Source organism: Erithacus rubecula (assembly GCF_903797595.1).
Source record: "Erithacus rubecula genome assembly, chromosome: 8".
Classification (NCBI taxonomy): domain Eukaryota; kingdom Metazoa; phylum Chordata; class Aves; order Passeriformes; family Muscicapidae; genus Erithacus; species Erithacus rubecula.
Window position 1 is genome coordinate 13,881,759 of NC_136659.1, and position 26,016 is coordinate 13,907,774.

General features: G+C 36.5%; 1 protein-coding gene across 8 annotated transcripts in view; it reads left to right on the forward strand.

Moving 5' to 3' along the window:
• The window catches only part of PDE1A (phosphodiesterase 1A), a 145,367-nt gene that overhangs the window by 101,427 nt on the left and 17,924 nt on the right, over positions 1 to 26,016 (forward strand). For all 8 annotated transcript variants that reach the window (XM_079311561.1, XM_079311557.1, XM_079311559.1 and 5 more), the window contains 11 exons: positions 264 to 446; positions 932 to 998; positions 1,958 to 2,074; positions 3,795 to 3,935; positions 8,832 to 8,932; positions 11,448 to 11,573; positions 17,287 to 17,388; positions 17,508 to 17,628; positions 21,446 to 21,527; positions 22,804 to 22,924; positions 24,664 to 24,848. In XM_079311561.1, coding sequence (XP_079167687.1) covers positions 264 to 446; positions 932 to 998; positions 1,958 to 2,074; positions 3,795 to 3,935; positions 8,832 to 8,932; positions 11,448 to 11,573; positions 17,287 to 17,388; positions 17,508 to 17,628; positions 21,446 to 21,527; positions 22,804 to 22,924; positions 24,664 to 24,848 — 1,346 coding nt within the window. The remainder of the gene's footprint in view (positions 1 to 263; positions 447 to 931; positions 999 to 1,957; positions 2,075 to 3,794; positions 3,936 to 8,831; positions 8,933 to 11,447; positions 11,574 to 17,286; positions 17,389 to 17,507; positions 17,629 to 21,445; positions 21,528 to 22,803; positions 22,925 to 24,663; positions 24,849 to 26,016) is intronic.

The window sequence follows — 26,016 nt, forward strand, 5'->3', positions numbered from 1 at the left end:
TATTTCCTTCAGCTGAATAACTTTCATTCTATTGTCTTTTACCTTTTGGAACACGAGCAGTGGGAGAGAGAGATGATATCTGCCATGCACAGCTTCCCCTTGGTCTCAGTCCATCTGCTAGAGAAGGCTTTTAGTGATGTGCTAGTTGGTCCTACAGTCAACCTCTGCTCCTCTTAAATCAAGTTTTTTAGCTGTTCACCTGTCAGTACTCCTCTTGTTTGATCCGAGATCTTGTTGGTTACCTTGTATCAATTATTTTGTAGGAAACTTTTGGACACTGAAGATGAGCTGTCTGACATCCAGTCGGATTCGGTCCCGCTGGAAGTGCGGGACTGGTTGGCTTCTACATTCACGAGAGAAATGGGAATAGTGAAGAGGAGACCTGAGGAAAAGCCCAAATTCCGAAGCATTGTGCACGCTGTACAGGCTGGGATTTTTGTAGAAAGGTGAGAACTTTGTTTTTTTGTCACAGCAAGTAATGTTACTGCATTTAACCACAGTGCCTGCCATTGAAGATCCTATAAATGTGGGATGACCGTGAAGCAAATATTTGAGCCAGAATTTATGCTTCAATTTCTGCAGCCACTCCATTTTTCTAAACAGAATTCCAGATGAAACCTCTAAATTTGTAAAATCTCCTAAGCCTTGCAAAATTCTGGGGATTAACTCAATAGCTTTGTAACTTCTACACTAAATTGTACCAAAGACTGTTATAATATTGAAGAGTAATGTTAATTACTTCTCATAAGTAAGAATAATAAGAGTCATTACTTCTCATAACTGCATAAAAGATTACATAAATCTTTGGGGTCAGTCTCTAAATAGATTCATGTTATTTCACAAACTCTGAAAGAAAAAATTTAAATAAGAGGAATTGTTCTGACATGTTTTTAACTAAGTGCTAGTTCTTAATATTTTATTTGTTTTTTAGGATGTACCGAAAAACTTCAAGCATGGTTGGTTTGGCTTATCCAGCAGAAGTGATAGTCACATTTAAGGTGAAAGAAGTTTAATCATTGTGGAATTTAAATGTATTTACATTTATGCTTAGTGACTGTTAGGGTCAAAAGAATATTTTTCTACTGAACATATCCTAGTCATAGTTAGTACTACAGATATGAGCACAAAGAACAGAGAAAATAATAGTTAAAAATTCAACAATAACATATGATTCTGATTAATTCTGGTTTCATTGGATCCTATTAGAGCAATAGAATAAGATTTATATAAAAATTCTTATAGAAATGTGAGACAGTTTTATCAGTTCCCAGTGGTATCGTAACCAGCATCTCAGACAGCAGCATTTGCTTCCTTTTTAGGAAAGAAAAAGGAGATAGTATTGGGATAGAGCTAACAAAAGAAGCTGATGCTTATGGAACAAGTAGAGTATTTGCTGTAAATTTAATGTATTACTCTAGTTCAGCCAAAAATTGATCTTTTATAATAAGCTGAGTTCCTATGTCTATGAATGCAATTAAAAACTGGTATTTCTTGAGAATGAGATACCTCAACTTTTCCCCTGAAAGCGAAACAATTATATTATTCTCAAATTGCTTTATGTTTAATGACATCAGTGTCAATGACATTGTAAAATAGCCTGTTTGAAGGGGGATATTCAGAGTTGTTCCATAAGGTTGTGTACACAATTTGTACTGAGAAAGTTAAACTTGAAGGATTAAGACCTTTGATTCAAAGCATGCAAAGTGGCCTTGGTCATGTTGCAAGTATTTTATTCATAACTGACACAATTGTTTTCATCATTAATATTGAAGTAGCCATTGATGTGTTATCTGCATTAGGAATTTGAAAGAGTTGAAGAATAAAACCACAAAACTCTCCCTCTTCCCTCGAAATACTTGCCAGATGGATGGAAATGTAATTTTTTTTTGTTTTGTTTTGTTTTGTTTTGTTTTGTTTTGTTTTGTTTTTTGCTGTTTTCCTTTTCTCTCATCTACAGGATGTTGATAAGTGGTCTTTTGACGTATTTGCCCTTAATGAAGCAAGTGGAGAGCACAGTCTGAAATTTATGATGTATGAGCTGTTAACCCGATACGACCTTCTGAGCCGTTTCAAGGTCAGGAACCAACCACAAATAAAAATATGTATGCAATAATACATGTGTCAAATTTAAAATACAAGAAAACCAGCATTGAAGGTTTTTAATGTACAATGCAGTGTAGAATTTCAAAGAATATGGCAAATGAAATATTATAAAATGCCAATAGTCCTACCTAAATATGGTTTTCATGGTCTGGATCATGTTATGTTGGTCACCACTGTGCAAGGGCTTCAGCTGAGCCTTCCTCTCCTATACAACCTGGAGGGATATGTAGAAGAAAATTTGTTTTTCCAAGATGTCTGTAGGGTTTTGCAATACAATATAAGTCCTTATGGCCAGCTTTGAAAGGCTGAGATAAAAAAATGGATCAAAGTGATAAGTTTATTGTTATAGTACCAAACAAAAGTTTTCTTGTAGTTTCAAAATCTCTTTTCTGCAAAAACTCTGTGTTCTTTTGAAGAAGCTGTCTTACCCTTGAAGTTTCTTGAATATTTTAAATTTATGATGGCAACCCAGCTTTTTCCAACAGGCTTTATTTGTGTGAAGTCAGAACCACACCAGGGCTGCCATTATAACACAGAAATGATGTACACAGTGCTACTGTCAGAGTGGGCTTAAGACCATTCTCAATCCCATTGTTCAAGTTGCAGGGTTTTTAAAGAAAGAAAAAATTAATAAGGGATATGTAATTTCATTAGATGGGTGAAGTGGTTTATCCTCAGGCAGCAAATAAGGCACCACACAGCCACTCACTTGCTCACTCCTCTCCCCAGAAGGATGGGGGAAAGAGAATTGGAGGAGTAGAAGTGAGAAAAGTTGTGGGTTGAGATATGTACAGTTTAATAATGGTGGTGGAGTTCCATAATATTTTCTGTATTATTATTTTCTATGTAATAATATAGAAAGCTGCTACTGAAGAGAGAAAACCCAAGCAGAAAGGCTGCAGATGAGAGCAGCTGCTCAGCAGCAGCTGACACAGCCAGGCAGTCCCCAGGCAGCCGTGCCCAGCCAGGCTCTCCCAGGTCAGCCTGGCCCTGCTGGCCATGGGGCCACATGGAGCGTTGTCCCCTGGTCAGCAGGGCCAGCTGTCCTGGCTGTGTCCCTTCCCAATTTGTGGTGCACCCCAGGCTACCCAGCGCTGGGTGGGATGGGGAGCAGAAAAGGCCTTGGCTCTGCAGTCACTGCTCAGCACTAACTAAAACATCCTGGGGTTATCAGCTCTGTTTACAGCACTAGTCCAAAACCCTTACAGCTACTATGAAGGAAATTAACTCTATCCCAGATAAAACCAGCACAATGCAAAAATGAGTGGGACCAGATAGTGCCTGTACTTCACACATTGCCACACTAGGACATTAAAGCAAACCTTGTCTCAGTCAAGGTAAAACTGATGAAGAAAAGGAGATAATCCTATTGTTAGGCTCCTATCTGTCAGCCTGTATGGTACATGCAATCTGTGCATCCCTGGTGCAGACAGACATGCCTTGGAAACCATCTGCTTGATAGTTCTGCAGTGTCTTGTGCATGGTGTAAGTAGAGAGATATAACATCTACAGAAATTGTGTAGAGACTCACTGGTGCCTGTATGATGTCAGACCTTTATATTTTAAATTTTTCTTTTATTGTTTGCCCACTAGATCCCATGGTATATTATTTGTAATTCATTTATTGCATGCTTGATTTTGCAGCTGTTGCAGGAAAAAAACCAATTATTTTAATGTTTTCTTGTCTGTAGATCCCTGTTCCCAATCTTATTTCTTTTGCTGAAGCTCTTGAAGTTGGTTACAGCAAATACAAAAATCCCTATCACAATTTGATCCATGCAGCTGATGTTACTCAAACTGTGCATTACATAATGATTCACACTGGCATCATGGTAAGAAGTATTGTGAAGTTCAAATTACTTCTTTTCTCAGACTCTGCTGTTTTGAATGAATGTGTACATGTTTCTTTTCTAAAGCAAAAAGCTCAGTTGAAAATTCTGCAGAGAGAGATTCAAGAACTACTGTTCAGGCTGTGAACTTTATTTCATTTTAACAGTTCTTCCAGGCTGAACTTCTCTCAATGCAGAGGGAAAGATGAAGAAAAAAATCATCCTTAAATCCTTTTTGCTTTCATCGCCTGGATTTAGGTATTTTATATCATATTTAATGAGCTAGATTTGCAGGAGTGGGCAGGTGAGAATTTTTTACTTTCACATCAGAGCATGGGAGGTGTGATCAGGCAAGGAAACTTTAGTATCTGCAGAGGTCCTGTCTGTTGAAAGATGTTCTGAATCAGTAGAAGCTTAAAATTATATCATCATGGAATGGCTTAGGTTGGAAAGGACCTTAAAGTTCACTCAGTTCCAACCACCCTGCCATAGGCAAGGTCACCTTCCTCTAGACCACGCTGCTCAAGGCCCCATCCAGCCTGGCCCTAAACTCTGAAACTGCTTTTTATTTCATTTTTTAACCTTCTTTAGCACTGCTCTTGCATACTCTATGCGCCTATAGTAGGCAGGTTTAGCATTTGCCTTGAAACAATATTTTAAATTAATTATTTGGAAATGGAAATGAATCTGTGCAGATATTTTTATTTCTAAACACTTAAATTTAATACCAGCAGTGGAATTCTCCTTGCTAACAGCTTGCTAGGCAAAACTGAAAGAAAATGGACATTATTGTCAGTGAATTTTTCATAATTTATCTTCACTGTGAATACAATTGTTTAAATAAAACCTCAAAAACCAAAAAAACAAACAACAAATGAAACAGCTGACAGAAACAGTGTTTTCTGTTGGCAGAGCTGTGAAACAGTTCCAGAAGACTTTGGAAAAAAAAACATTTCGAGCTGACTCTGGGTGTTATTGCTCCTATATATGCACAAAAATGACAGTCAATCACTTATGTTAAGCCTTTCCTTGTTTAAAATGCCCTTAGCTTCAAGGTGGGCAAGGAAAGGTCCCCAGGCATTGCAAGTTTTTATTCTACTCTTTGAAGAAAGTATTTTGACTGTAAGTGTTTAAAGCTATTTTAACTCTAATATTACTTTTTAAGTGAAGCCTGGAGAGTTCACCAGCCAAGATTCCTTTTCAGATTGAGAAGTTTTCTTGAGAAAGCACTTCCATATCAGAATGAAGCAGAGGCCAGGCAGTTCTTGCCAAGAGGAGTCCAAACCAAAGTTGTTGTATACAAGATTCACCTATCAAAATAATAATTTAGTTAAAGAGAAAACTTGAAGATAACTGCAAGAGTTAAGTGATGTGAGCCATGTCTTTATTGCAGGTATACACCTGGATCAGGAATTTACCAGGAGGAAAATCCTTTTATTTTATCATAAACATCCCTCTGGCCCATTGTATCTGTGCCCCTCTGCCCTTCACAAAAAACAGTAACATTCATATTTTTCTTGTGATGCCAGAGCAAAGTTCCAACTTCCAGAACTTTCCTAGTAATTTTAGGATATTTAGTCATTGATGAAACCACTTTGAAGGACATTTTGTGTATCTCTGAACTCAGACTAAAGGAATCTGTTTCATATTTGAATATTTGCTATTTCACTGTGTGCACATGAGTGTGAGAAAGGCCTTTCCAGCATGAGTATTTCAGTATTAGTATCTTAATCTTCTAACTGCCTTAGATGTGATTTGGATAACTATTTTCAAAAAAATTCAGTGCTGCAAAATCTCATTAATATTGCAATACTGTTGCAGTACAAAAATATTTTTATAAAATTATTCTAGGTTTAATTCAAGTTGTAATTGACAAATTATGATATTCAGTTGTGATATTTCCCTATCTGTGGCAGGGGTGATAGGAAGTAGATGATTTTAAGGTCCATTCTAACCCTAACCATTCTATGATTCTATGGTGCTATGATACTGGGAAGTTCTTGGAAAGAAATCTAACTAGGACACCACTTAGTCAAGAGTGCCTTCAAACAGATGTACTTGCCAGGCAGAAGGAACATTTATGGAAATCAGTGTTTGAAAGAGGCCTAGTGATTCTGCAGCTTGCAAAGTATTTCTCTCCCAAATGTCACTTGCAATTTGAGAAAGCATCAGTATCATGAAAATGTTCTATTTAACTTTCTGGATGTTTTTTTTTCCTGTTGCCTGGTTAACCCTCCAGTATTCCACTCAATAACAATTTGGACTTTGCTTCTCAAACCAACAGTTTTCAGAGCAGGTCCACTGTAATGATTTTGTAAACTCTGCTGTACTTCTAATAAATACCTGGATTAGAGTAAATATGATGCAATTCTAGATCAAATTCCTGTGCGTTTTTGGGTTTTTTTTTTTTTTTTTGCACACTGGTTTGCAATTTGAGGTTTTTGTGCTTTCATTGTCTTTTAAGGATCTGGTACTGACTCCAAATCTTGCAGTTATCTTCCTTGTTTATTTCTGAAACACATAGTGAAGCAAATGTTTCCAAAAGCTGGGGTTTAGGAAATCTTTTGTGTGATTCCTGTTGTTGAGGTAACATATTTTGTACCTTTTATAGGAAGCTGGAAAACAGCTGTATTTCCACATTTGCCAAAAAAAAATTGGCTAATCAGAGCTTATTCTTCTCCACAAGCCCCTAGAGAGATTATGGTGAAGAATAAGACATATTCAGAGCTGCTGTTAAAGAAATAAAATAATCATTATATTTTTCAAAAGTTGCTGTCTGTCTTAAGAAAGAAGATCCAGCCACCTCAGATCAATGTGTTAGAATGTTAGATATCACAGATGGCAGACAGTCTATTAACCTTCCCAAGAGATTAAGTCCCAGATGATGCAACTGAAATGTATAAGTCAAGCTTGCTTTTATGAAGTTTTCATCTTCATAAAGGTTTAAGGATCCGAGTCCCAGGGAATACATCTTGTAAGGAACTTTTGAGTCATCGATCATCTTCCCACCATCCTTTTTCTCTTCCCACGTACCTGTATTGCTCAAAGTAAAGGAAAAATGCCTTTACTGCCAATAAGTGCATTGTGAGACTCCATTTCTTGTTCAGTTTTTAATCCATCATTGTAAAAAAAAAAGTTTCAAACAGAACTCATAAGTTGAAATGTATCTACACATAAGTAATATGTAATGCTTCTATAAAAGGCATGATTTATATTAGATATGACACCCACAAGACATAGTATCTTTCAGGAGGGAAGGAGGTTTCAGCTCTTTAGTCTTGCAGACCCCCAGATACTAATTTTCCCCTCTCCCTTTCAGAAACACACTTATTAACTCTCTCTTGAGAGTTTTTTCCTACTTCCTTAGGGATCCTTTAGCTAATGTACTTCTCTGGTTCTCTGATTTGATTACTGATCTCAATTTTGACTATACTGGTGTATGTAGAATACTTTCTCTTCTCTGTTAATGTATGAAGTCTCTGTGTAGCCCATAGAGATTGTCGGTGAGGATTGTCATTGTGCTTATGAATGCATTGTCTAGCAGCTATTTTATTTGCTACAAAAGCTGACCTTTGAAAAGGCATCTTAAAGAAAAGTTTATGCTTAGCTTTCATTACACTTTCTGTGTTTCTATTTTATTTGGTATGTTGAAAACATTTTGAGAGCCAGGACTGGTCATGGCCTGGTTTCTTGTGACACACAATATGATGAAGGTCATTGTTTCCATTTTTAGAACTGCTTACAGTACATTCTCATTCCTCTGTCTGTGACCTTTCTAAATCTATACTGCTTCACCAACAGCCAGTACTTGTTCCTCAGCAGCCCTATTTTGTCACTGAATGACCAATTTAATTATTCTCACATTGCTAATTAATCTTGACTTTTTCCTTTCTTCTTCTTTGAAAGAAAAACTACTATTGGCAACTTTCACTACATCTGACAGCTCATATCCATTCCCACACATGTATGTGCATATTCGGGTGCATGAAGTTGAGATCATTCTTGGATCCTGTTGAAGCTTACTTGTGCACCAGAACCATCTGAAATATGTGTGGAAATGCTTGACTAGCATTTGACTTAATCAATCCCATGACTGTGGGGGTTAATTGTCATATGATTTTTCTGCCCCCATCTTTAGATGGAGTAAATTTTCTCCTCAAGGACTTTTTGTCATTCAAGAAAGAGAACTTGAAAGAAGATAACAGAGGTTATTTTACAAACTGAGCAATACAGAACAGCCTCATTTAGCAAGAGTTATAAAAGGGCTCAGAACTCCAGGGTCTGCATTATTTTGTATACATGACCTACATTACCTTTTGTTCTGTGTAGCTGTATACTAGCCTTATGCTTTTTTTTTTTTTTTATATTATCAGTACAAAGTACGATAAAATTTAGAACAGAAAAATCTCCCATGGGCCTAATTTTAGTGCTATGTACACTGGTAAAATATAGATAATACTAATTTTGTACCTTCAATTTATAATTAACTGTATATGTAGTTTACTAAAAGACAAATTATAACCTTAACTTCGTGTAAGGTTTTTTCAGATTAATATAGTGTAATTTGGCAAGTGCCACATGTGGGCTAACAGGTTTGATACTCAAAGCAGTTGCAAAGTGAACAGTGTAATTCTTTTGATAACTTTTTATATTTTTGGCTGCCAATATTTACTTTGCTGGTGACCATAAGGAGGTAACTTGGTCTCAGAGAAATCGTAAGTACAAGGACTTATTTTATCACATAGTATTGAAGTGTTATGCTTATATATAGTTAACTGGAGTAAGACAAGAGGAAAGTTTATTTAAGTTGAGGGTAATGCAAAACATTTTCAGTACTGTAGGGTTTAATCTGAGTTAGGCTATTACAGAAAATGTGACGATTTGTTTTTCATTTACCAGCACTGGCTCACAGAACTGGAAATTTTAGCAATGATCTTTGCAGCTGCCGTCCATGACTATGAACATACTGGGACCACAAACAATTTTCATATTCAGACAAGGTAGGTGATGCAGTCTCCTAAGAGTCATATCTGGAGTTTGCAGTTCATTGCTGAACTGTCATTAACTCAAGCCAGGAGCTGCCAGGTCAGTCCTGGTTTCACAAATTGCTTGCTCTACTTCTGTCCAGTTAAAGGGATTCAGTCACACGATCAAAAACTGTGGAAAAGTAATAAGATAGCTGCATAATGTCTGAAATAATTCCATTTTGGAGCTGATGTGTCAGGAGAAAGCTTGAAATGGTTCAGAACATGAAGAATATGGATTTGAAATCCCCTCACCCCTCATTTGCTCACCTAAATTTTGATACTACTGACTCAAAAACTTCTTCTACTGTATCTCCATGAAATGCCTCATCACTTACAGCAATGTGCTTCCATTTTGACTTTCTGTATTAAACTTAGAGGGTCCTGGTGCAGAGCGAGAATCTTTCACATACAGCTTTAGAGATACCTACCATGAGCTGTCTCCTAGCATGTTTGGAAAGCAACAGCAGAAGATACAGAAAAGAAATCTAGAAAGGAATCCAGTTTGAAAGTTAGGCTGTGTTCTCCTGCAGGTGCAGCAAGTCAATCTAGCTGCAGCTCCTGTACAACAGCATGTCTCCCTTAAAATATTTTCATCTTAGCAAAGGAAAATCCCTGACCAATCCATCACTGAGTGAAAAATGGTACATCTGATACTTAAACCAGTATAAACCATCATATTTTTCTCTTACACTTAGATGTACATTCTTTTTAGTATCTTCAGCTGAGGAGCTTGCTTTAGCTGCTCTTAAAAATATATCTGCATAAGACTGGCATGTTCTAACAAAACAGCTCAGTGCTAGAAATATTATTACTTTGGACATAAGCAACCTCACACCCTCTCAATTTCCCAATTATTACATTTAAAGTAAATCTATAACAGTTTTTCACCAAGATGTGGCTTTCAATAGTGAAAAATGCTAGTTTTGCAGCTGAAAAAAGGACACAATTCTTTTCTCCTTCAGCACAGTCTGGCTAAAAATAAACTTCAGTTCGTAGTTCCAAGTTTATATTAGTTTTCTATTTTTGTTCTTAATATTTTGCTATGAAGTACTGCAAGAGTGGAAAACTCATTAAGCTGATAACCTTTGAATTTCACGCATGCATATTTGCAAACAGGTATTTGCTATGTGATACAGCTCATTCTTCTCTTCTGTGTAACTTGGCCCTGATGTGGCATCCCAGATTGTGATTCCAAGTGTCTTTTGCCTGAGGAAAACTGATGGAGTGGCTGCCAAAATCATAGCAAATCTTAGCACTGCTTAAACGTAGTCATAAGTAGCTATGTTGATCAAAGTGTGCTTCATAAACATATGTGATTGGCATAACACAGATTTTCCCACAATTTTAGTTAGCTTATGGATGTAAACATATTGATTATTTAACATGGCTATGGTTTGTTTCCTCTAAATAACGTTTCCAATACTATTTTAATTATTTAGATTCCTTGGTACCATACATGGCAATCTATACTGTTGCCCAACAGAACAAGAGGCTTATTTATGCTTATTTAGCTTATTTATGTTAGAGTAAGCTGCAGTGCTAAATCAACACTGTTTTCTTCTAGTACAGACTTGTCACAAATTGAAATATTCAGGAATAATTTTATCAGAACAGGATTGTAACAGAGATGTGACTCCTGAGATTGCCTAGGAGGTCAGATCAGGTCTTGGGGGAAAAAATTCCCCAAGAAATAATGATGTTTGAAGCTAAGTATGATAAATCCACACCACAATATTTGTGAATGTCTCAGTGCAATTTTGGAATTGTACATTAGTCTTTGATTAAGGAGGAAAGGATACTGTTAAGTGTGCTAACATGGCACAAGTCTGTCTTTAGGAAGCACTTGAATGCTTCCAAATTGCATCTTAGCATCTTTACCATCCCACTGTAATGAGGCTCAAGGTTTCTTTGTTTATCTGAGGAAAGATGATGGCTGTTTAAAACATGAAACTGAAGTTCTTTAATACTTTATTATTTATAGAATTTTATGATAATGAGTAGCATGGGCCAGAGCACATCTCTCAGAGCAGGGGGAGTAACTTCTTAATACCCATGCTATGTGTGGAGCCCTGCTGTTGGTGAGCACATTGCATTTTAAATGTAATTGTATTGTGTAAATGTACTCTTGTAGTCTAATTAGAACATTTCTTGTTCTCTGAGATGCTATCTACAGTCAAGAAGCTCAAAGATCTCATGAGGTTTTGCCACCATTAGGTCATATCAATAAAACATCACACATTTTAAAATATGACTTGCCCACAAACAGTGTATGCAATGGTATAATGATAATTTAAAATGCATTTAAGATGGAAAATTTATTGGTATTTGATGCAGTAGGAATACATAAACATTGTTTGATATATCTATATATCTATCTCTAGATCTTATATATAGTCAATATTCCTCATGGAGAATGCATAGCCAGTCCTACCTTTCCCAGTGCCATCATGGAACATTATTATAAAATCTGCCTCTTTCTCCCCACCAGGTCAGATGTTGCTATATTGTACAATGATCGTTCTGTTCTTGAAAATCATCATGTAAGTGCTGCTTATAGACTCATGCAGGAAGAGGAGATGAACATCCTGGCTAATCTAAACAAAGATGACTGGAGGTAAGGCTTGCTGTGACATTCAAAAATACCTCCAGCATTTAAAAATAATAAAAAGCACCAGGCCTTCCCTGTGGAATCTATTTTAAGAGTTGAAATTACAGGAAGTTGACAGTGGAAAGAGTAATGGATATTTGGAGCCTAGGGAAGGCAGCTGTGGTGTTAAGTACTGTTGGGGAGACTCTGTGCAGTTTTCCAAGTGAGGTTGTGCATTAATGAGGTGCAGTGCTGGAGTGTGTGGACAGTCTCAGGTGAGATTGCTCTTTAGGAAAACCACAGTGCTGCCTGAGCTGGGTTGCCTTTGTCCAACATAACCAGTGAGTAGAAATCACAGTGCAGAGTCACACTCTGCTGCCAGCTTGAGCACTACTGCTCCTGGGATTTCAGCACAGTCACGTCCTGGTTGAGCATTAAAAAATGAGTGGTGTGGACAGTCCAAAAATAATAAAGAATCAGAAGTGCTACAGAAATTTCTTTTTCTTCTTAATTCTAGTGTAATTCCTGAAGAAAATTTGGCCAGCTGAAAGAATAAGTATCATAACTGACATATCACAAATAATAAGACCTGTGAGGCTAAAATTTGGGTGTTAGATTAAAAGGAAATTATTAAAAAGGAAATTTTGTCTTTGGATATCGTTGGTGAATCCATATTGTATTAAAAATATGAGTCTTCTGTGTGTTTCTTTAACATAGATATTATTCAGTGGCCCTAAAAAAAACCCTTGCAGACAGGTGGACTGTAAAGTTCAGAGAAAGATGTTCTGCAATGGAAGAGTCTCCCACTGTGAATCATGCTATCATGAATAACAAAGCTAAACTCAGCTTTATTTTAAAAGAATTCTTCTCAGAGGATAACCATTTAGATTTAGTTATCAGAAGGTTTGTGTTGTACGTTTAGTTCTGGATAAATTTTTCCAGAAGTAAATTGTAAACATCATTGGTAATTGTCTACACATCTAGATTTTCAATGCCAACAAGAGCCAGCCTTCCTCCTCTTGAAACTATTTTGGGCCTGATAGTTTTGGGGCTGATAGGTCTCTGTGATTTTGTCCAAACTATTGAGTATGGAGAAGATTATTGTGCCAGTGCACATCCATCAGAAACTCATATTCTGTCTTTTAAAATAATAATTTTAGAGGAAAAATTATTTTCAAATCCTCAGACATATTGCTTTGAGTATGTTTTTCTTAAGTGGTGGTGTTTCATATTGCATACTACCAGAGCATGTTCCAAGTAGAAAGGGGCTGAAATTCTTCAGCTGAATTTCCAGGAGTATTCCAAGGATGGCTTGGAAACACTTTTGTTCATCCCCAGTCCTGGCTTCTTCATCCCTGGAGACCACCTTAAATCAGTATAGTCTGGGAATCCCTGCAGCAACATGCAGTGGCTCCAGCTGATCAAAATCTGGCTGCCAGCTAGTACAGTTCATCCCAGTCATTCCCTTTTGTTATGCCACTGAGGAAGAGAGTAATAGGATAAAACCCAAATATTTGCAAATGGAAGGAGGAACCTGTGATTTCCAGGTTGTGATGTTCATACATGTTGCTTTGGTGGACTGCAAACAAAACAAGGGAGGGAATGTGATAGGCTCTCTTAACATGTCTGAAGCACACTCTTCTCTGCATAGATTGTTTGGCCAGGTCTTCCCACAGTTCCTTATCCAGTTCAGTTGTGGACCATTTCCTCTAATTCTTGTTGCATTTTGTGTCTCTGTGGTTCTTGAACCTGTGATTTTTTTGGAACTTGCTCAATTACACACTGGCTCTGTTTACACTTCCTTTTCAATCTCTTCTCACTGCAGCCCTATTATATTTTCCTAGATCTTACTTTAGTTTTGCAAATTTTGTTTGTATAGAGTGGCTACACAGATTCTATTGCATGCAGCCAGTTTGAAGCTGGTGAAATTTGGCAACCAGAGAAAACTAGATTTTATCATCTCTTTTTGGGAATACTCAGTAAAATGTAGAAGAAATGTATGAATTGACTAATAAGCTCAAGAAGCTAAACTAGGACATTCAGTCCCTTGTTTGGTCACTTAGCTCAGCAATTACAGCCTGTACTTTGAAGCAGGCAATAAATTCCAAAGTGCCAGTCTGTGCCAACCTGCACAACCTGTTGCAGTGTGACACTTCAATTTAGAGGGTCAGTCATGGAAATTACTGTTTCCTGGTATTCATTTCTAATATCCAGAAATTCCTGTTACCCTGTCATTTCATTGCTGCAATGATGGATCTGGTAGCCACTTAACGGAGACTCTTCAATTTTCTTATTATTACTTGAGTGAGCTTCTTGGATCTATACTGAAATTCATGCTGTTAAACTAACAGTTTTGAAGGTTGCACTGAATCAAGTTGGCAGTAAATTGAAATGATAATCTGTTCAACTTTTTAATGTACTTCCTGGCACTGATTAATTTCTTTACTTCTGTCATATCTATTTTCTTTAGTTGCAGCCATCTCATTTTTCAAAAATTTAACACTGCTGACTATTTAAACTGAGGTTCTGCTAATTATTCTAGCAAGATGAAGCAAAATGACTGAAATTACTTTATAGTATTCCATTTTCTCTTCTACATGTTAGCTTTAAGAAGATAAATGTGCTAATAAACTGCCAACTTCAATTAAGTTTAAAACTTAGGCTTCTGGTCTGAGCTGGGGAATGCTGCCAGCATTCTGAGGATGATGTCCTCTGTGGATAATGCATGTGACATTCCTAGCAATTTTTCAGTCTTTTCTTTACTCTGAAAATTTGTTCCAGTCTTTGATATTGTTTTGTTTCTTTCACTTATTGCCCTTAAATAAATGAAGAAGGATCCTCATTTGTCCCCCTTTCTCCTTTGATTTACCAGGTTGCCAGTGTTTCAACACCCCATTTGTAATGCCATTGTAGGTGGTGGGGCAGTATTAATGTCTCAGACCATCCCACTCATAAGGCATACAGTCATACACTGCCTGACTACACAAAAAAAAAGACAAATAAAACAGTATGTATTATATATATATATATATATATATATATATAAAAAATTAATAAATATAAATACATAATATGTATATATATATTATACATATATATAATAAATAATTATATATAATGCAGAATGGACAACATTCTTTCACAAAGTCTCTTGACATTATCCTGTCTGAGGATTACTATAACTTGAAGATGAGGCTTATGTCTTCACTTTCCACCTTGCTTTTGCTCATCCTAGACTGATCCTGTATTTTTTTATTAGTTTCCAGCTCTAAAATATCTTTGTCATGGACAAATCCAGGTAAAACTAGTTTCTATTTATTGGCTAACTACTTTTTCAAGAAATTCATGGTGCCACTCCTTATCTCTTTATTACAGTATTGTTCATGTAATTTTTTTCACATAATCTTGCATCTATGTTTTTTTACAGTATCCTATCCATAGGACTCATGGCTGTGGGAGGGTTGAGAAAGGATGCCAGCACAGAACATGACAGTTCACTTAAGTAGAGTGGAGATGGTAGACTCAAACCCTGTGACCTTCTGATTTTGGGCCTGAAAGATTGCTGTGTGCTATATGTGGATATTGTTACCACTTCTCTTCATTGTATGACAGCATCTATATGCCTTTTGCTGTGGTAGCAGGTACCTGTGCTATCCTGAGCCTTGCAGCTGGGGCTGCCTAATGAGCATCAGGAGAGATTTCTGTCCAGGAGTCACCCATGAGAGCAGCTGAGGTCTGCCACAATGTGGGAATTGAGACAGTCTTTCTCCCTAGGGAGTACCTTGGTAATGGGATCAGTCCCAGATTAACCTTCTATACAATGATTGCAGCTGAAGCATTTGTAGCTCCAGTAGACTTTTACCTACCATTTCCCCATCAGGTTTCAATTTTCTCATCTATATGGTGGATAGGGGCACAGGCATTTAACAACTGCAGGAATCTCTCTTTTGCTGTTAAACAGATTTTTGGTGGCCTGAAATCTTCAGGAGTGTGTGACAGACAGTGCTGTACTCTTTGATCCTTATTCAGGTGTTGTAGGTAAAAATTAGGGGTTTTTTTTTCCTGCTGCCATGAAAATATGAATAAACTGAAAGTGTGGTTTTGCTTCTCTGTGTGTGTCTTGTGTAGTAGGGATGAGGTGTCTTGTGAGTAGGAATTAACTTATTTCTGATTACTCTAAAAAGTTCAGACATTGAAAGTTCCTAAGAAAATCTCCCATGGAAAGGAGAAGTGATAATTATCTCAGTCTTAAAAACAACAGGGTTTAACAATGCAGAGCCCTCATTTCTCTTGTAGTGCTAGCTGGGGTTTTTTTGTTTGTTTTGCTTTTATTTTTTAATGGGTTTGACTGTTTTTGAAGGGTACCCTTTCAAAGCAATGAGGAGGAGGAACAGTTGGGATGCAAAATAATTAGTATTTTGTTATGAGGTCATATAAGGTAAGGCATTTTCTAAACACAAGTTGCTATGGCTGCATATTATTGAGTACAAATGAGAGCATTGAGTCTTTATCCAGTTACATGAAAGCAAATCAGGAATATATACATAAAAATCAGCAGCAAATATCTGCTTAAATATGTAATTAATTGGGATCAAAAGAAGTCTTGACAGTCTTTATAACAAAATATTCTAATAGTCCTAAAGAAAATTGCAAATTACCTCTTTTAAGCATCAACCTTTGAGAAAACCTGCGTGTTTTTTGATTTATTTAATCAAACATATGAATACAATATGAAAGACCATTGAGAATTACTAAAGTAGGATTTTACTGTTGTATTTGATACTTGGGGGTCCTTAAGATTGGGGGTGTGCTCATGCAGATATATGGTACATAATGGAAGGTTTAATATGGTAAATTCCCCACATACACATAAGCAGCACTCATCCTCTTAGGACATTTAAAAGCATATAAAGACCCACTGGACTCCTACATGGCCTACGCATGATCTTTCTACATCAAGGACACAGAATTTTCTAACTCAATAATTACTGTTGACAAAATTAATTTAATTTTCTGTTCACAATGAGAATAGTTTCTTACATGATTCATGTTTTATTAGTTTCATATTGATTTAATAGAAAGTAGATGGCCAAGCTAACATCTCTATCCATAATACCAAAACACAGACAAATTATTAATCCCAAACTTGTTCTGATTTGTTAAATAGGTATTACAATACTTTTGGAATGAACACTACTTTGTCATAACGATCTTATATTGGTGTAATGTTGATAGTACTTCAGATGTAATACCTCTTGCTCTTCTGAGTGTTTTCTCTCACTCTTCTGAGTGTTTCTACAGCCTTCTTCCTAGGTTTAGTGTTATGCACATTCTTCATTAATATGAGGGCAGTAATAATGTATCCTGTTTTGTGGTGGCAAGCCCAGAGAACAACTCATTTTTTGAATACTGTGCTTCTGGAAAAAATAAAGAATGACTTATAATGGGTGAGAGAACTGCATGTAATATTAGTTTATGCACTAGAAAATAGGATTTACAAAACAGTGTGACTCTGAAATAATGACTGCAGAGTACATTTTCTGAGGTACATTGCTTTCACAGAATCCCTTCAGGATACAATGTTCAAGTTGTTAATAATTTATTTAAATGCTTTTAAAAACGTAATAAAACCCATGATGTTGTTTTGAAAGTTATAAATTAACGAAAACTGCTTAAACAAATGTACCATACACAGAACAAATGAATTTTAATCAGTCACTTTGCTTTTAATCATTCTTAGGGAGTTGCGTAGCTTGGTCATTGAGATGGTCTTGTCTACAGACATGTCGGGTCATTTTCAACAAATTAAAACAATGCGACACACTCTACAGCAGGCACAGGGGTAGGTTATTTTCCATTCTGTTCATTATCTGCAGTCTTTCAATGAGCTCATGTTCAAGAAAAGAATTTAAACAGTTGCTTTTGTTCTGAGATAATTGGAGCATGTCCTTGAATTGACAGGGTAGACAAAGCCAAAGCCATGTCTCTGATTCTACATGCAGCAGACATAAGCCATCCAGCAAAATCCTGGGAGCTGCACTACCGGTGGACCATGGCCCTGATGGAAGAATTTTTTCGACAGGTGCCATTTTTAAAATCCTTTAATAGATCTAGTTCAAGAAGCAATGGTTACATGACTGAATGTTTTCTGAAGTCTACCAGCAAGGTTGCTGTTGGTTGTGATTGACAAGCATAGTCGGTAGTATATATTCTTTATTCTTCATACATACCACTGACATTGATTCAACTCTTATGTGTGTGAATAAGACAAAATGGTTATAGCTCTCTGTCTATTTCAGCTGATATCAGTACTCTGAGGGTTGTAGTAAGTTTTTTTTTTTTCCTTTCAATTATAATATAACTTGTCAAGCTGTTTTCATTCTGTAGACAGAGATTTATATATGCTTTGAATTATAAAGAAGTGCCAGCAGGGTAAGATGAGAGAAAATAGGAAGAATTCATGCTCAGCAAAGAAGGCAAAAAGATGTCTATATTCCACATTTCAGAAAGTCCTTCTATTTCTTTTCCTTGCTAGTATTTGCCATGCATATGCCACAAAGATATGAAGGTGTTGCTTTCATGATGCAAAGCCAGAGGTTGTACAGTACCATCTAGATAATGCTGTGACAATGTACCCTAAACCAAGACACACCATTCTTAATGCCTTTTTATTTCTGTGAGGTACTGAATTCCAAGAGAAAACCCAGTAGATGTTGGTGTCAGTGCTGTAATTTTTTTACTCACCTCAGTAGGTGAAACAAAAGACAATTTTCCAGATGGATAATACTCTCCCCATAATCATTATTTGTGACTATGCATATTGTCAGAATAACAGTACTGAAGTACAATTGATAATCAAAGCCCAGTTTGGGTATGACAATTTCTAGAGTTATGCAAAGATTTTTAAAAGGCTTAATACAGGTCAGGGAACATAATATATCTTGCTCAGCTTGATTAATTTGCTATATGCTGACATTTTTGAATAGGGGGTTCATACTGGAAAAAGGGACCAGAGAATAATAAAGAAAGTATGTTAAACCATGATGTTGTTAGACCCATCTGCCATGATTCCTGCTCAGGTCCTGGATATTCTTTATGTGAATTCTATTAGGGAACATCAAGGCATCCTTGACTCTGGGCTTTGCATTGGGGAGGCAGACTGGAGAGCTGGTGCCTTAATATAAATAAAGAATGGACTGATTTTTGTGGAAATAATGAGCAGTCATGAGTTTGTGTCTGTTTCTGTCAAGGGAAATTTTGAGGATTTGGAACTTGGGAGTGAAAAGGAGGAACAGATTGCCCAAGAAAAAGGTCATAAAATGACAACTGGAAGAACATTTTAAACACAGAGAGACAGACTAGATAGGGCCCATGGGAAAGTGAGGCAATGTGTCCAGCAAGGGGAGGTAGCATGAGCAGTAAACAGTACCAGCCTGGTCACTAAATGTATAGGACCAGCTAATGTTTCAGTTATTCCTTTATCTATTCATTAGAAGAAGTAACTGATTCCGAAAGAAGCTGCTCAAAAACTTGAGAAGGCATTTAAGAATTGAACAAGGAAAAATGTATATGTGCATATGTGGATGTATATGTGTATGAAACTCAGCAGCATAAAATACAAAAGTCTTTAGGGGAGTGTATCTGAAACAGAATTTTTTCCATGTACTGCTAAGGACAGTGTGTGTGGAGTAGTTCCAGCACTTTTAAAGTGTGATGGAGTATCAGCTCATATATAAATGCACTGAACAGTGCAGACACAGCAAGTCTCCTGCTTCCTAGATGCACTGGCTTGTTGAGCATCTTCTGGTCTGTTGATCTGAGCCTGTGTGATAGAAATTTCTGGCATTTCCAAATCTCTGCCAGCCAAGATGAAGTACTCCAAATGTATATGAAACCCCTTAATTCCTCCTCTTCTTTTCTTTAAAGATAGTAATTCAGCTACTTCCCTGCCTTATGGGAAGAGCAGTAGATTCTGAAACAGCTGATGCAAATGCAGTGCTTCCACAGGCAGCTTTCAAAGTAGTGAGCACCAGCAAAAAAATAAACATTCACCTTGACCAAAAGTTTGTTAACTACAGCTAATGGTCAAAATATGTGCCAGTGTTAACTTCAGGAGAAAAAGCCCATCAACACTATAAGTTTAAAAGCAGCAGCTACAGAAAGTGTTTTGCAATACTAAGAGTAATCCAAGTTACATGTTTAAAAAAGAAGACACCCATCTTAAATCCTTAAAAGTAAAGAAATTCATAGTTTATGTAACCCAAAGAAGTACCACAGTGCCTATAGCACTCTACTTTCAGTAGATCCAGGGATACTAAAAGAGAATTAAAACCAAGTCCAAGGCATGGATAAAGAATTTTTTTTACTCTTTGATTAGTATCTTGTTTTTAAATCTCATTAAATTCTAATGACTGGTTTAACTATCAGTGCTATATTTATTATTACAATTTATAGTAGTCTTAGACTTCAATGGCACCTAAATATTGATTAATATTATGTTGATTGCAACGTAATTAATAATTGGGGTAAAGAGCTATTTGAAAACAAAAAAAAAAAATCCAAACTCATCCATTATTAGTGTGGAATTTTATCTTTTTAAATACCTTTAGATGAGAAGATTGCAAAATTAATACTACTTTAGAAATCCTGTATTCAACCATGGCTGAAATAGTTAGAACTACCCCAGTTTATATGATATTACAATCTGGCCCCTGTTTGTACATGGAGATGCCACTCCCACTGCTTCTAGTAGCAAGTGTTCATGTGTTCTTCCACACTCTGAGTTCAAATTATTAACAATTGAACATAAAATTTAATGGCCTTAGTGATAAAGCTCTCCACTTTCACATGAAAGGCAATCTGTGAGCTGCATCTGTTCCTGTGGCTGGATTGGTTTCACTGCTTTTGTGGTTCTAAACTTTTCCCAAATATACTTCAATGATGCACGATAAAAAGACTAAGGAAGGTTGATGCTGCCCCCTTTATCCATCAGTGTCTGTTTTCCCAATTTTCCTTGGGAGAGTTGGTATGTTCATGTATTGGTTCGCACTGAATGATCATCTAACAGCACTCTCCATGACAAATGTATAGGTTTATTTGACCTGCAAGATCAGGTTTTCCTATATCTATAATGTCAGTGCTTCTGGCAACCAGGTTTGTCCAGCAACACAAATTATAACTTCCCTTGAAAGATACCTCTTCAGGGCTGGTTTTTTGTGCCACTGGACTTTCTTTTTGAGATTTTGCAAATCAGTTGGTCTACCATGCTGAAAATGGAGATACACCCTCCTATCTGTTCAAACTGTTGCAACAAAAAAGACTCTTCTAATTTGCTAAGTGCTGAAAAAATCTCAGAGCTAGGCTGTACAAATCGTCCTTGTAATGAAACTGAATTTGTATTTTTTGTGGCTTCAGCAGCAGAGAGACATGCCTGCTAGTGAGAATAAGTTCAAGTCATTTCATACACTTGACCTGAGTAAATCCATTGAAGAATTTTTCCATGTTGGATGAAACAATGTAATAGAAGGAAACACTCAGCATTTGGCATACTATCACAAACATGTCTAAGTATCTCTAGTACCATTACATCTGGGATCAGCAGAACTAAATTGTGAATACAAGGACTTAATATATTTTAAATCTCATTGGCAGATGCCTTGCTGTTGAGGAGAACTTGATTGCAGTAAGTTTCTTTACATAAAAGCTGCCAAAAATAAGTCAGAATTTAGACCCTTAATCAAAATTTGAAGATCTGAAGATTTGTCTCTGACTTGTGTTTATTTAGGAATATAAGTTAATGAAGTGATCTGTTGAATAAATACTAAGAGTATTCAGATTCCTTTGTCTCTCTGTCCCTCTATCAAATATATGTTAATAATATTAAACATTATTATTTACAGGGAGACAAGGAGGCTGCTTTAGGTCTTCAATTTTCCCCACTTTGTGACCGCAAGTCCACTTTGGTAGCTCAGTCTCAAATAGGTAATGACAAACTGTGTTTTTCTCTTTTTTTTGTCTGTGTAGGGGCATGTAAATTCACAAGGACATTTCATTTGCTCATTTTGAATTTTAAATGTTCAAAATTCCATCGTATGGAAGTTATTTCTTTGCACCTATCTGTTTACCAAACTCATGTGATTTAGAGTGGAATGGTGCTGGTCTCAAAAGAACATGATGTAATTTCACCATATGTGAAGGGAGGGGTAGGAGAGGGATTAACCAAGGTACTGGACATGAGCCCAGCTTCTACTGTACACACTTTAGAGTCTGGCAGATCATGTCCTCAAACTGCTTAACTGTTGCTCAAGAACCCACAGGTCTGTTTCTGTTATAATCTGAAAGTCTGTAGGTGCATCTCAAAGCTAATTAATAAATCAGCTCTCTGGGCTGCAAGTCAACCTGTCAGTGTCCCAGGGTTAAACTACAGAGGGTCAAGCCTCCCTGAGTTGACAAGAATCACTGCATTCTGTCACTTTACATATCCTTTATTCCATTTCACTGGGAGTTTGAAGCCAATATGCTTGAGCATCACATCTACTGCAGGAGAGAAGCTGGATCCTAGACTGAATCCCTGTTGCTCACCTTCACGCTGTGTTGCATGGTTAGAGCATGAAGACAACTGGAAATCCATTGCTAGCTCATGTTTTAACATATTTTTTTCTGTTAAGTGCTCAGTAGGGAATAATGCTTCATTCTCTCACCGTGTCATTCTATACTGTGATGAGCACTTTAGAATGTAAAAGACATTGTTCAGAGCTGACATCTCAGAACTGTGGGATGAATGCTGTCTCCTAAGGATATTACTTGTTCTCTTCACTGATTTGACAGAATCCTCCTACACACTGTGAAGTAACACTTTACCTCCACAGAATAATAAACAGCAATTTGAAATATTAACTCCTTGGCAAGAAGCTCCTAATGGTAAAAGAGACAGCATGACTTGTAGCACTCTGGCTCAACAGTAGCTTCCCTTCTATTCAATAATTAATATGCATTTCAAATGGTAGGTGTGTTCTGCAGTGCATAAAATTTACAAGAAAAAAAATGAAAAGTTGTAATTATTATTACCTACTTATAGCTATGCAGCTTCAGGTGTTTTTAGTTTCAATTGTGCTTTTTTCTTCAAGATTATACTGGCAATATCTAGTATATTGAATTAGGACTACAGTTAGAAAATCAGCCCAATAGCAAGTATTAATTTTTAGCTTTGAGACTTGTGGAAATGTAAAACCTGATTTTCTCTCTTTTTCTTCTTTAGGTTTCATTGATTTCATAGTAGAACCAACATTTTCTCTCCTTACTGATTCAATGGAGAAAATTGTTATGCCTCTTATAGAGGAAGCGACAAAATCTGAAAGTCCTGCATTTGGGACCCCCAGGTATGAACATATTGCTTTGTTATTGAACTAAAATAAGCTCACATAATAATCATGATAATGTGATTCTCAGAGTTATTTCAGTGATTTGAAGTTGGGGAGGTAACAAACAGTTGTGCAGGGTTGCCACCCTGTGGGGCTGTGTTGTATTTGCAATGTGCTGGTTTACCCCATTGACTGAACTGTTGTACATAGAAAAAGGCAAAACCCCAGTAGTGATCAGAATAAACACATACAAACCGTGAAATTTGTTTCTGCATTTAAAAAAATATGATCTTTGCAATAGGTTATTTAAATTCCTGTACCTATAAGGTGAAGCAGCTACAACAGTGTAGTCTGACTCTTGCTGTAAGCATTTTTGAATAATCAGATACTGCCTTTACAAGTACTGCCTCTGTTATAATATTTTTATTTCATTTAAAAACTGTAATTTGAACTTTCACTGAGATTACTAAATGATAGCTCTGCAAGGCAATTTTTCATTTGCTGGGCATTAGTTAGATTTCAGTAACAAAAGGGTGACTCTAGCTCTTTCCTATATTTTGCTTACTAGAAGTAAGAAGAAATTGTTAGAAGTATGTATTTATGATGCTATTCTTAGTGTTCTGAAGAACAGTGCTAAACTAAGGTATTACTGATAACAAATTTGTTTACATAGTCCTTCACAAATGAGTGATTAGCACCTGTAAATGATTAGCAGCTTTAGGCTTCATTTTTGGTTGATGTTCATGACTGAATGGCAAATGAAAAAAGGCTTATGATCCAGCAAGGCTTCCTCACATGAGATGGAGGATAGAGGGATTTTTTTTCTTTGTATGCAATCAAGTGCCACACTTATGAGGAGAGTGGAAAGCCTATAGCATGATAAAGGAAAGTCTGAGCCAGAAAATTGCGCATACACTACTGCATGGACACCATGAGATGGTGCCTGGAAAACATTAAAATTATGGCCTGTTCTTTCCACTGTATCCCATTCAACATCTCTGGAGCACATGAAAATTACAGTTAACTCTTCTGGGGAAGTTCTTGTTGGTATGTTCACTGCAATTATTTTCTGATTAATGGAAATCCATTTGTATGCTTGTTAACATCTGTCTGTGGTACCAATGAGATAAACCATGCAGCAAAGTTGAGCAAACAAAATCTATTAAGACATGAGTGCCTGCACAAGGTTGGAAAATAGGTCTTATTTTTTAATTCTAAGAAAAAAAAAATTCTTTTTTTCCCACCTTTGCACATATGGATAATTTAATTTCTACTTATCTGTAGATGTAAACCTGCAGTGTGTTTAGTGGATTTTAAAGCCACTTAAATCCTACTTTGACTACCTTTGAAGGTTTGTGGATAGAAGGGAATTTTCAGCTCAGGCAAAACTCACCTGTCATATACATCATGCCTTCCTTTTTTATAAATGGGTCAAAAAATAACAATCAGTTGTCTTTCCTGTGAGACCTGAAGATATCATTCACTGTTTAAAAACACAGCTAAGAAGCTGCTCTGAAATGGCTGTGTAAACATTCTTTTAAGAATTAGATAAGAAGTTATGTATTTTCAGCTGTCACATTTTTTAAAGAATTCCCTGGAAAATGGTCAGCAAGGCATCTTGTATATTAGGCACAGTCTAGTAAAAAAACTATTTTTTCAAGTTAGTTCCTCAGCAACTTGATTGACATGAACTGTTTGTGTATTATTAAAATTGCCTGACTGTATTTATTATTTGGGGTTTTCTTTCCCTTGTCCAGCCAAAATAGTTTGGGAGCAGTGAGCAATGCTGAAGCACAAAGACGACCTGGGTTTAAAAGTACAGGTGATGGAGGGACTCACACAGAAAATTCTCTAGCAACTGTAGACCTAAGGGGCTTCAAGGATAACTTGATGAAGATCATTCAAGCAAACAAAGAAAGATGGAAAGAATTAGCAGCAGAAGGTATGATATGTTAAGGTGAAATATTTTTATAGGTTACTCCCTAAGATCTCACCTACTTCCATTTTTAAATTTCTATCAACCTGTAAAAATGCATAGTTGTCTTGCATTCATATATTTTATGTCTTAATGTTTGTTTTAGATGGTTGTGTTTTGTTCTCCCAGGAGGCCAAAGAGGTGTAGGTGGTTAGGGGATGAGAGTAAATTGTATAGCTTATGTAATAAGGCACAACTAATCTTTAGAGGTCTGGTTTAGAAATGTGCATTCTTGCACCTTTAATTGTAACTGATACTGACATCTGCTTTAAATGCCAAAATCAACAATTCAAAGTGGTGTGTGCTGACACATTTCTTCAGAAACATAAAAGTTGTATTTTGCCACTAGAAATGCTATTTTTTCCCCACTGTATGGAACAAAATTCAGTAATGCAGGCTTCTTGGGACTATGCTGTAGGCAATTATTTAAATGACCCTGTGGATCTAAAGATTTGGGCAATCACTGCATGCATTAGACCCAAGCAAGCCAAAAGTGACTCTTCATTTGCTAGTAGAGAATTAATAAAGTCAAACCTGCACCAAGCATCTCAGTTCATAAGCCATACCTGAAAATTATCTGAAATTACAGTTACCTGAGTGAAATGTTTTTCAGTCACCTGAGTGATAACTGTTGAAAAGAGTTTATAGCTTCAATCCAGGTTAAGTGAATGCCATTTGGGAATATTTTTTTCCACAGCCTGTGTTATTTCCTAGTAAGCACCTGGAATATTTCAGCACAGCATCTCACTGCTGAGACTGGTCTTGCTGTACATTACCTGATATTGGCAGCTGGGAATGATATCCTGGAACCCAGTGCCAGCTTTGTTTTTCATCCCAACATCCAAATCAACATCTTTTTTTCCTAAAGAGGTGTCAGACAAGACAGAAAAACAGTGCTGAACAGTGATAAAATCGAATTCAGCGCTAAATTGAAAATGAATATTCTTGTTAGGTGGATATTAAGAGTAAGCTTCTATACATCTTTTGTGACAAAGGTTTGAGAGTCAGGTGGAAGAGGCATCTGAGGAGAGGATTCCATTAATATTGTCCCTTCTTCATGAAAAGCTTTATATAACCAATTGCTTCCTTTGGTGTTGCCCAACTAATGATGGCTGGTCAAAAGGTAAAAATAGAA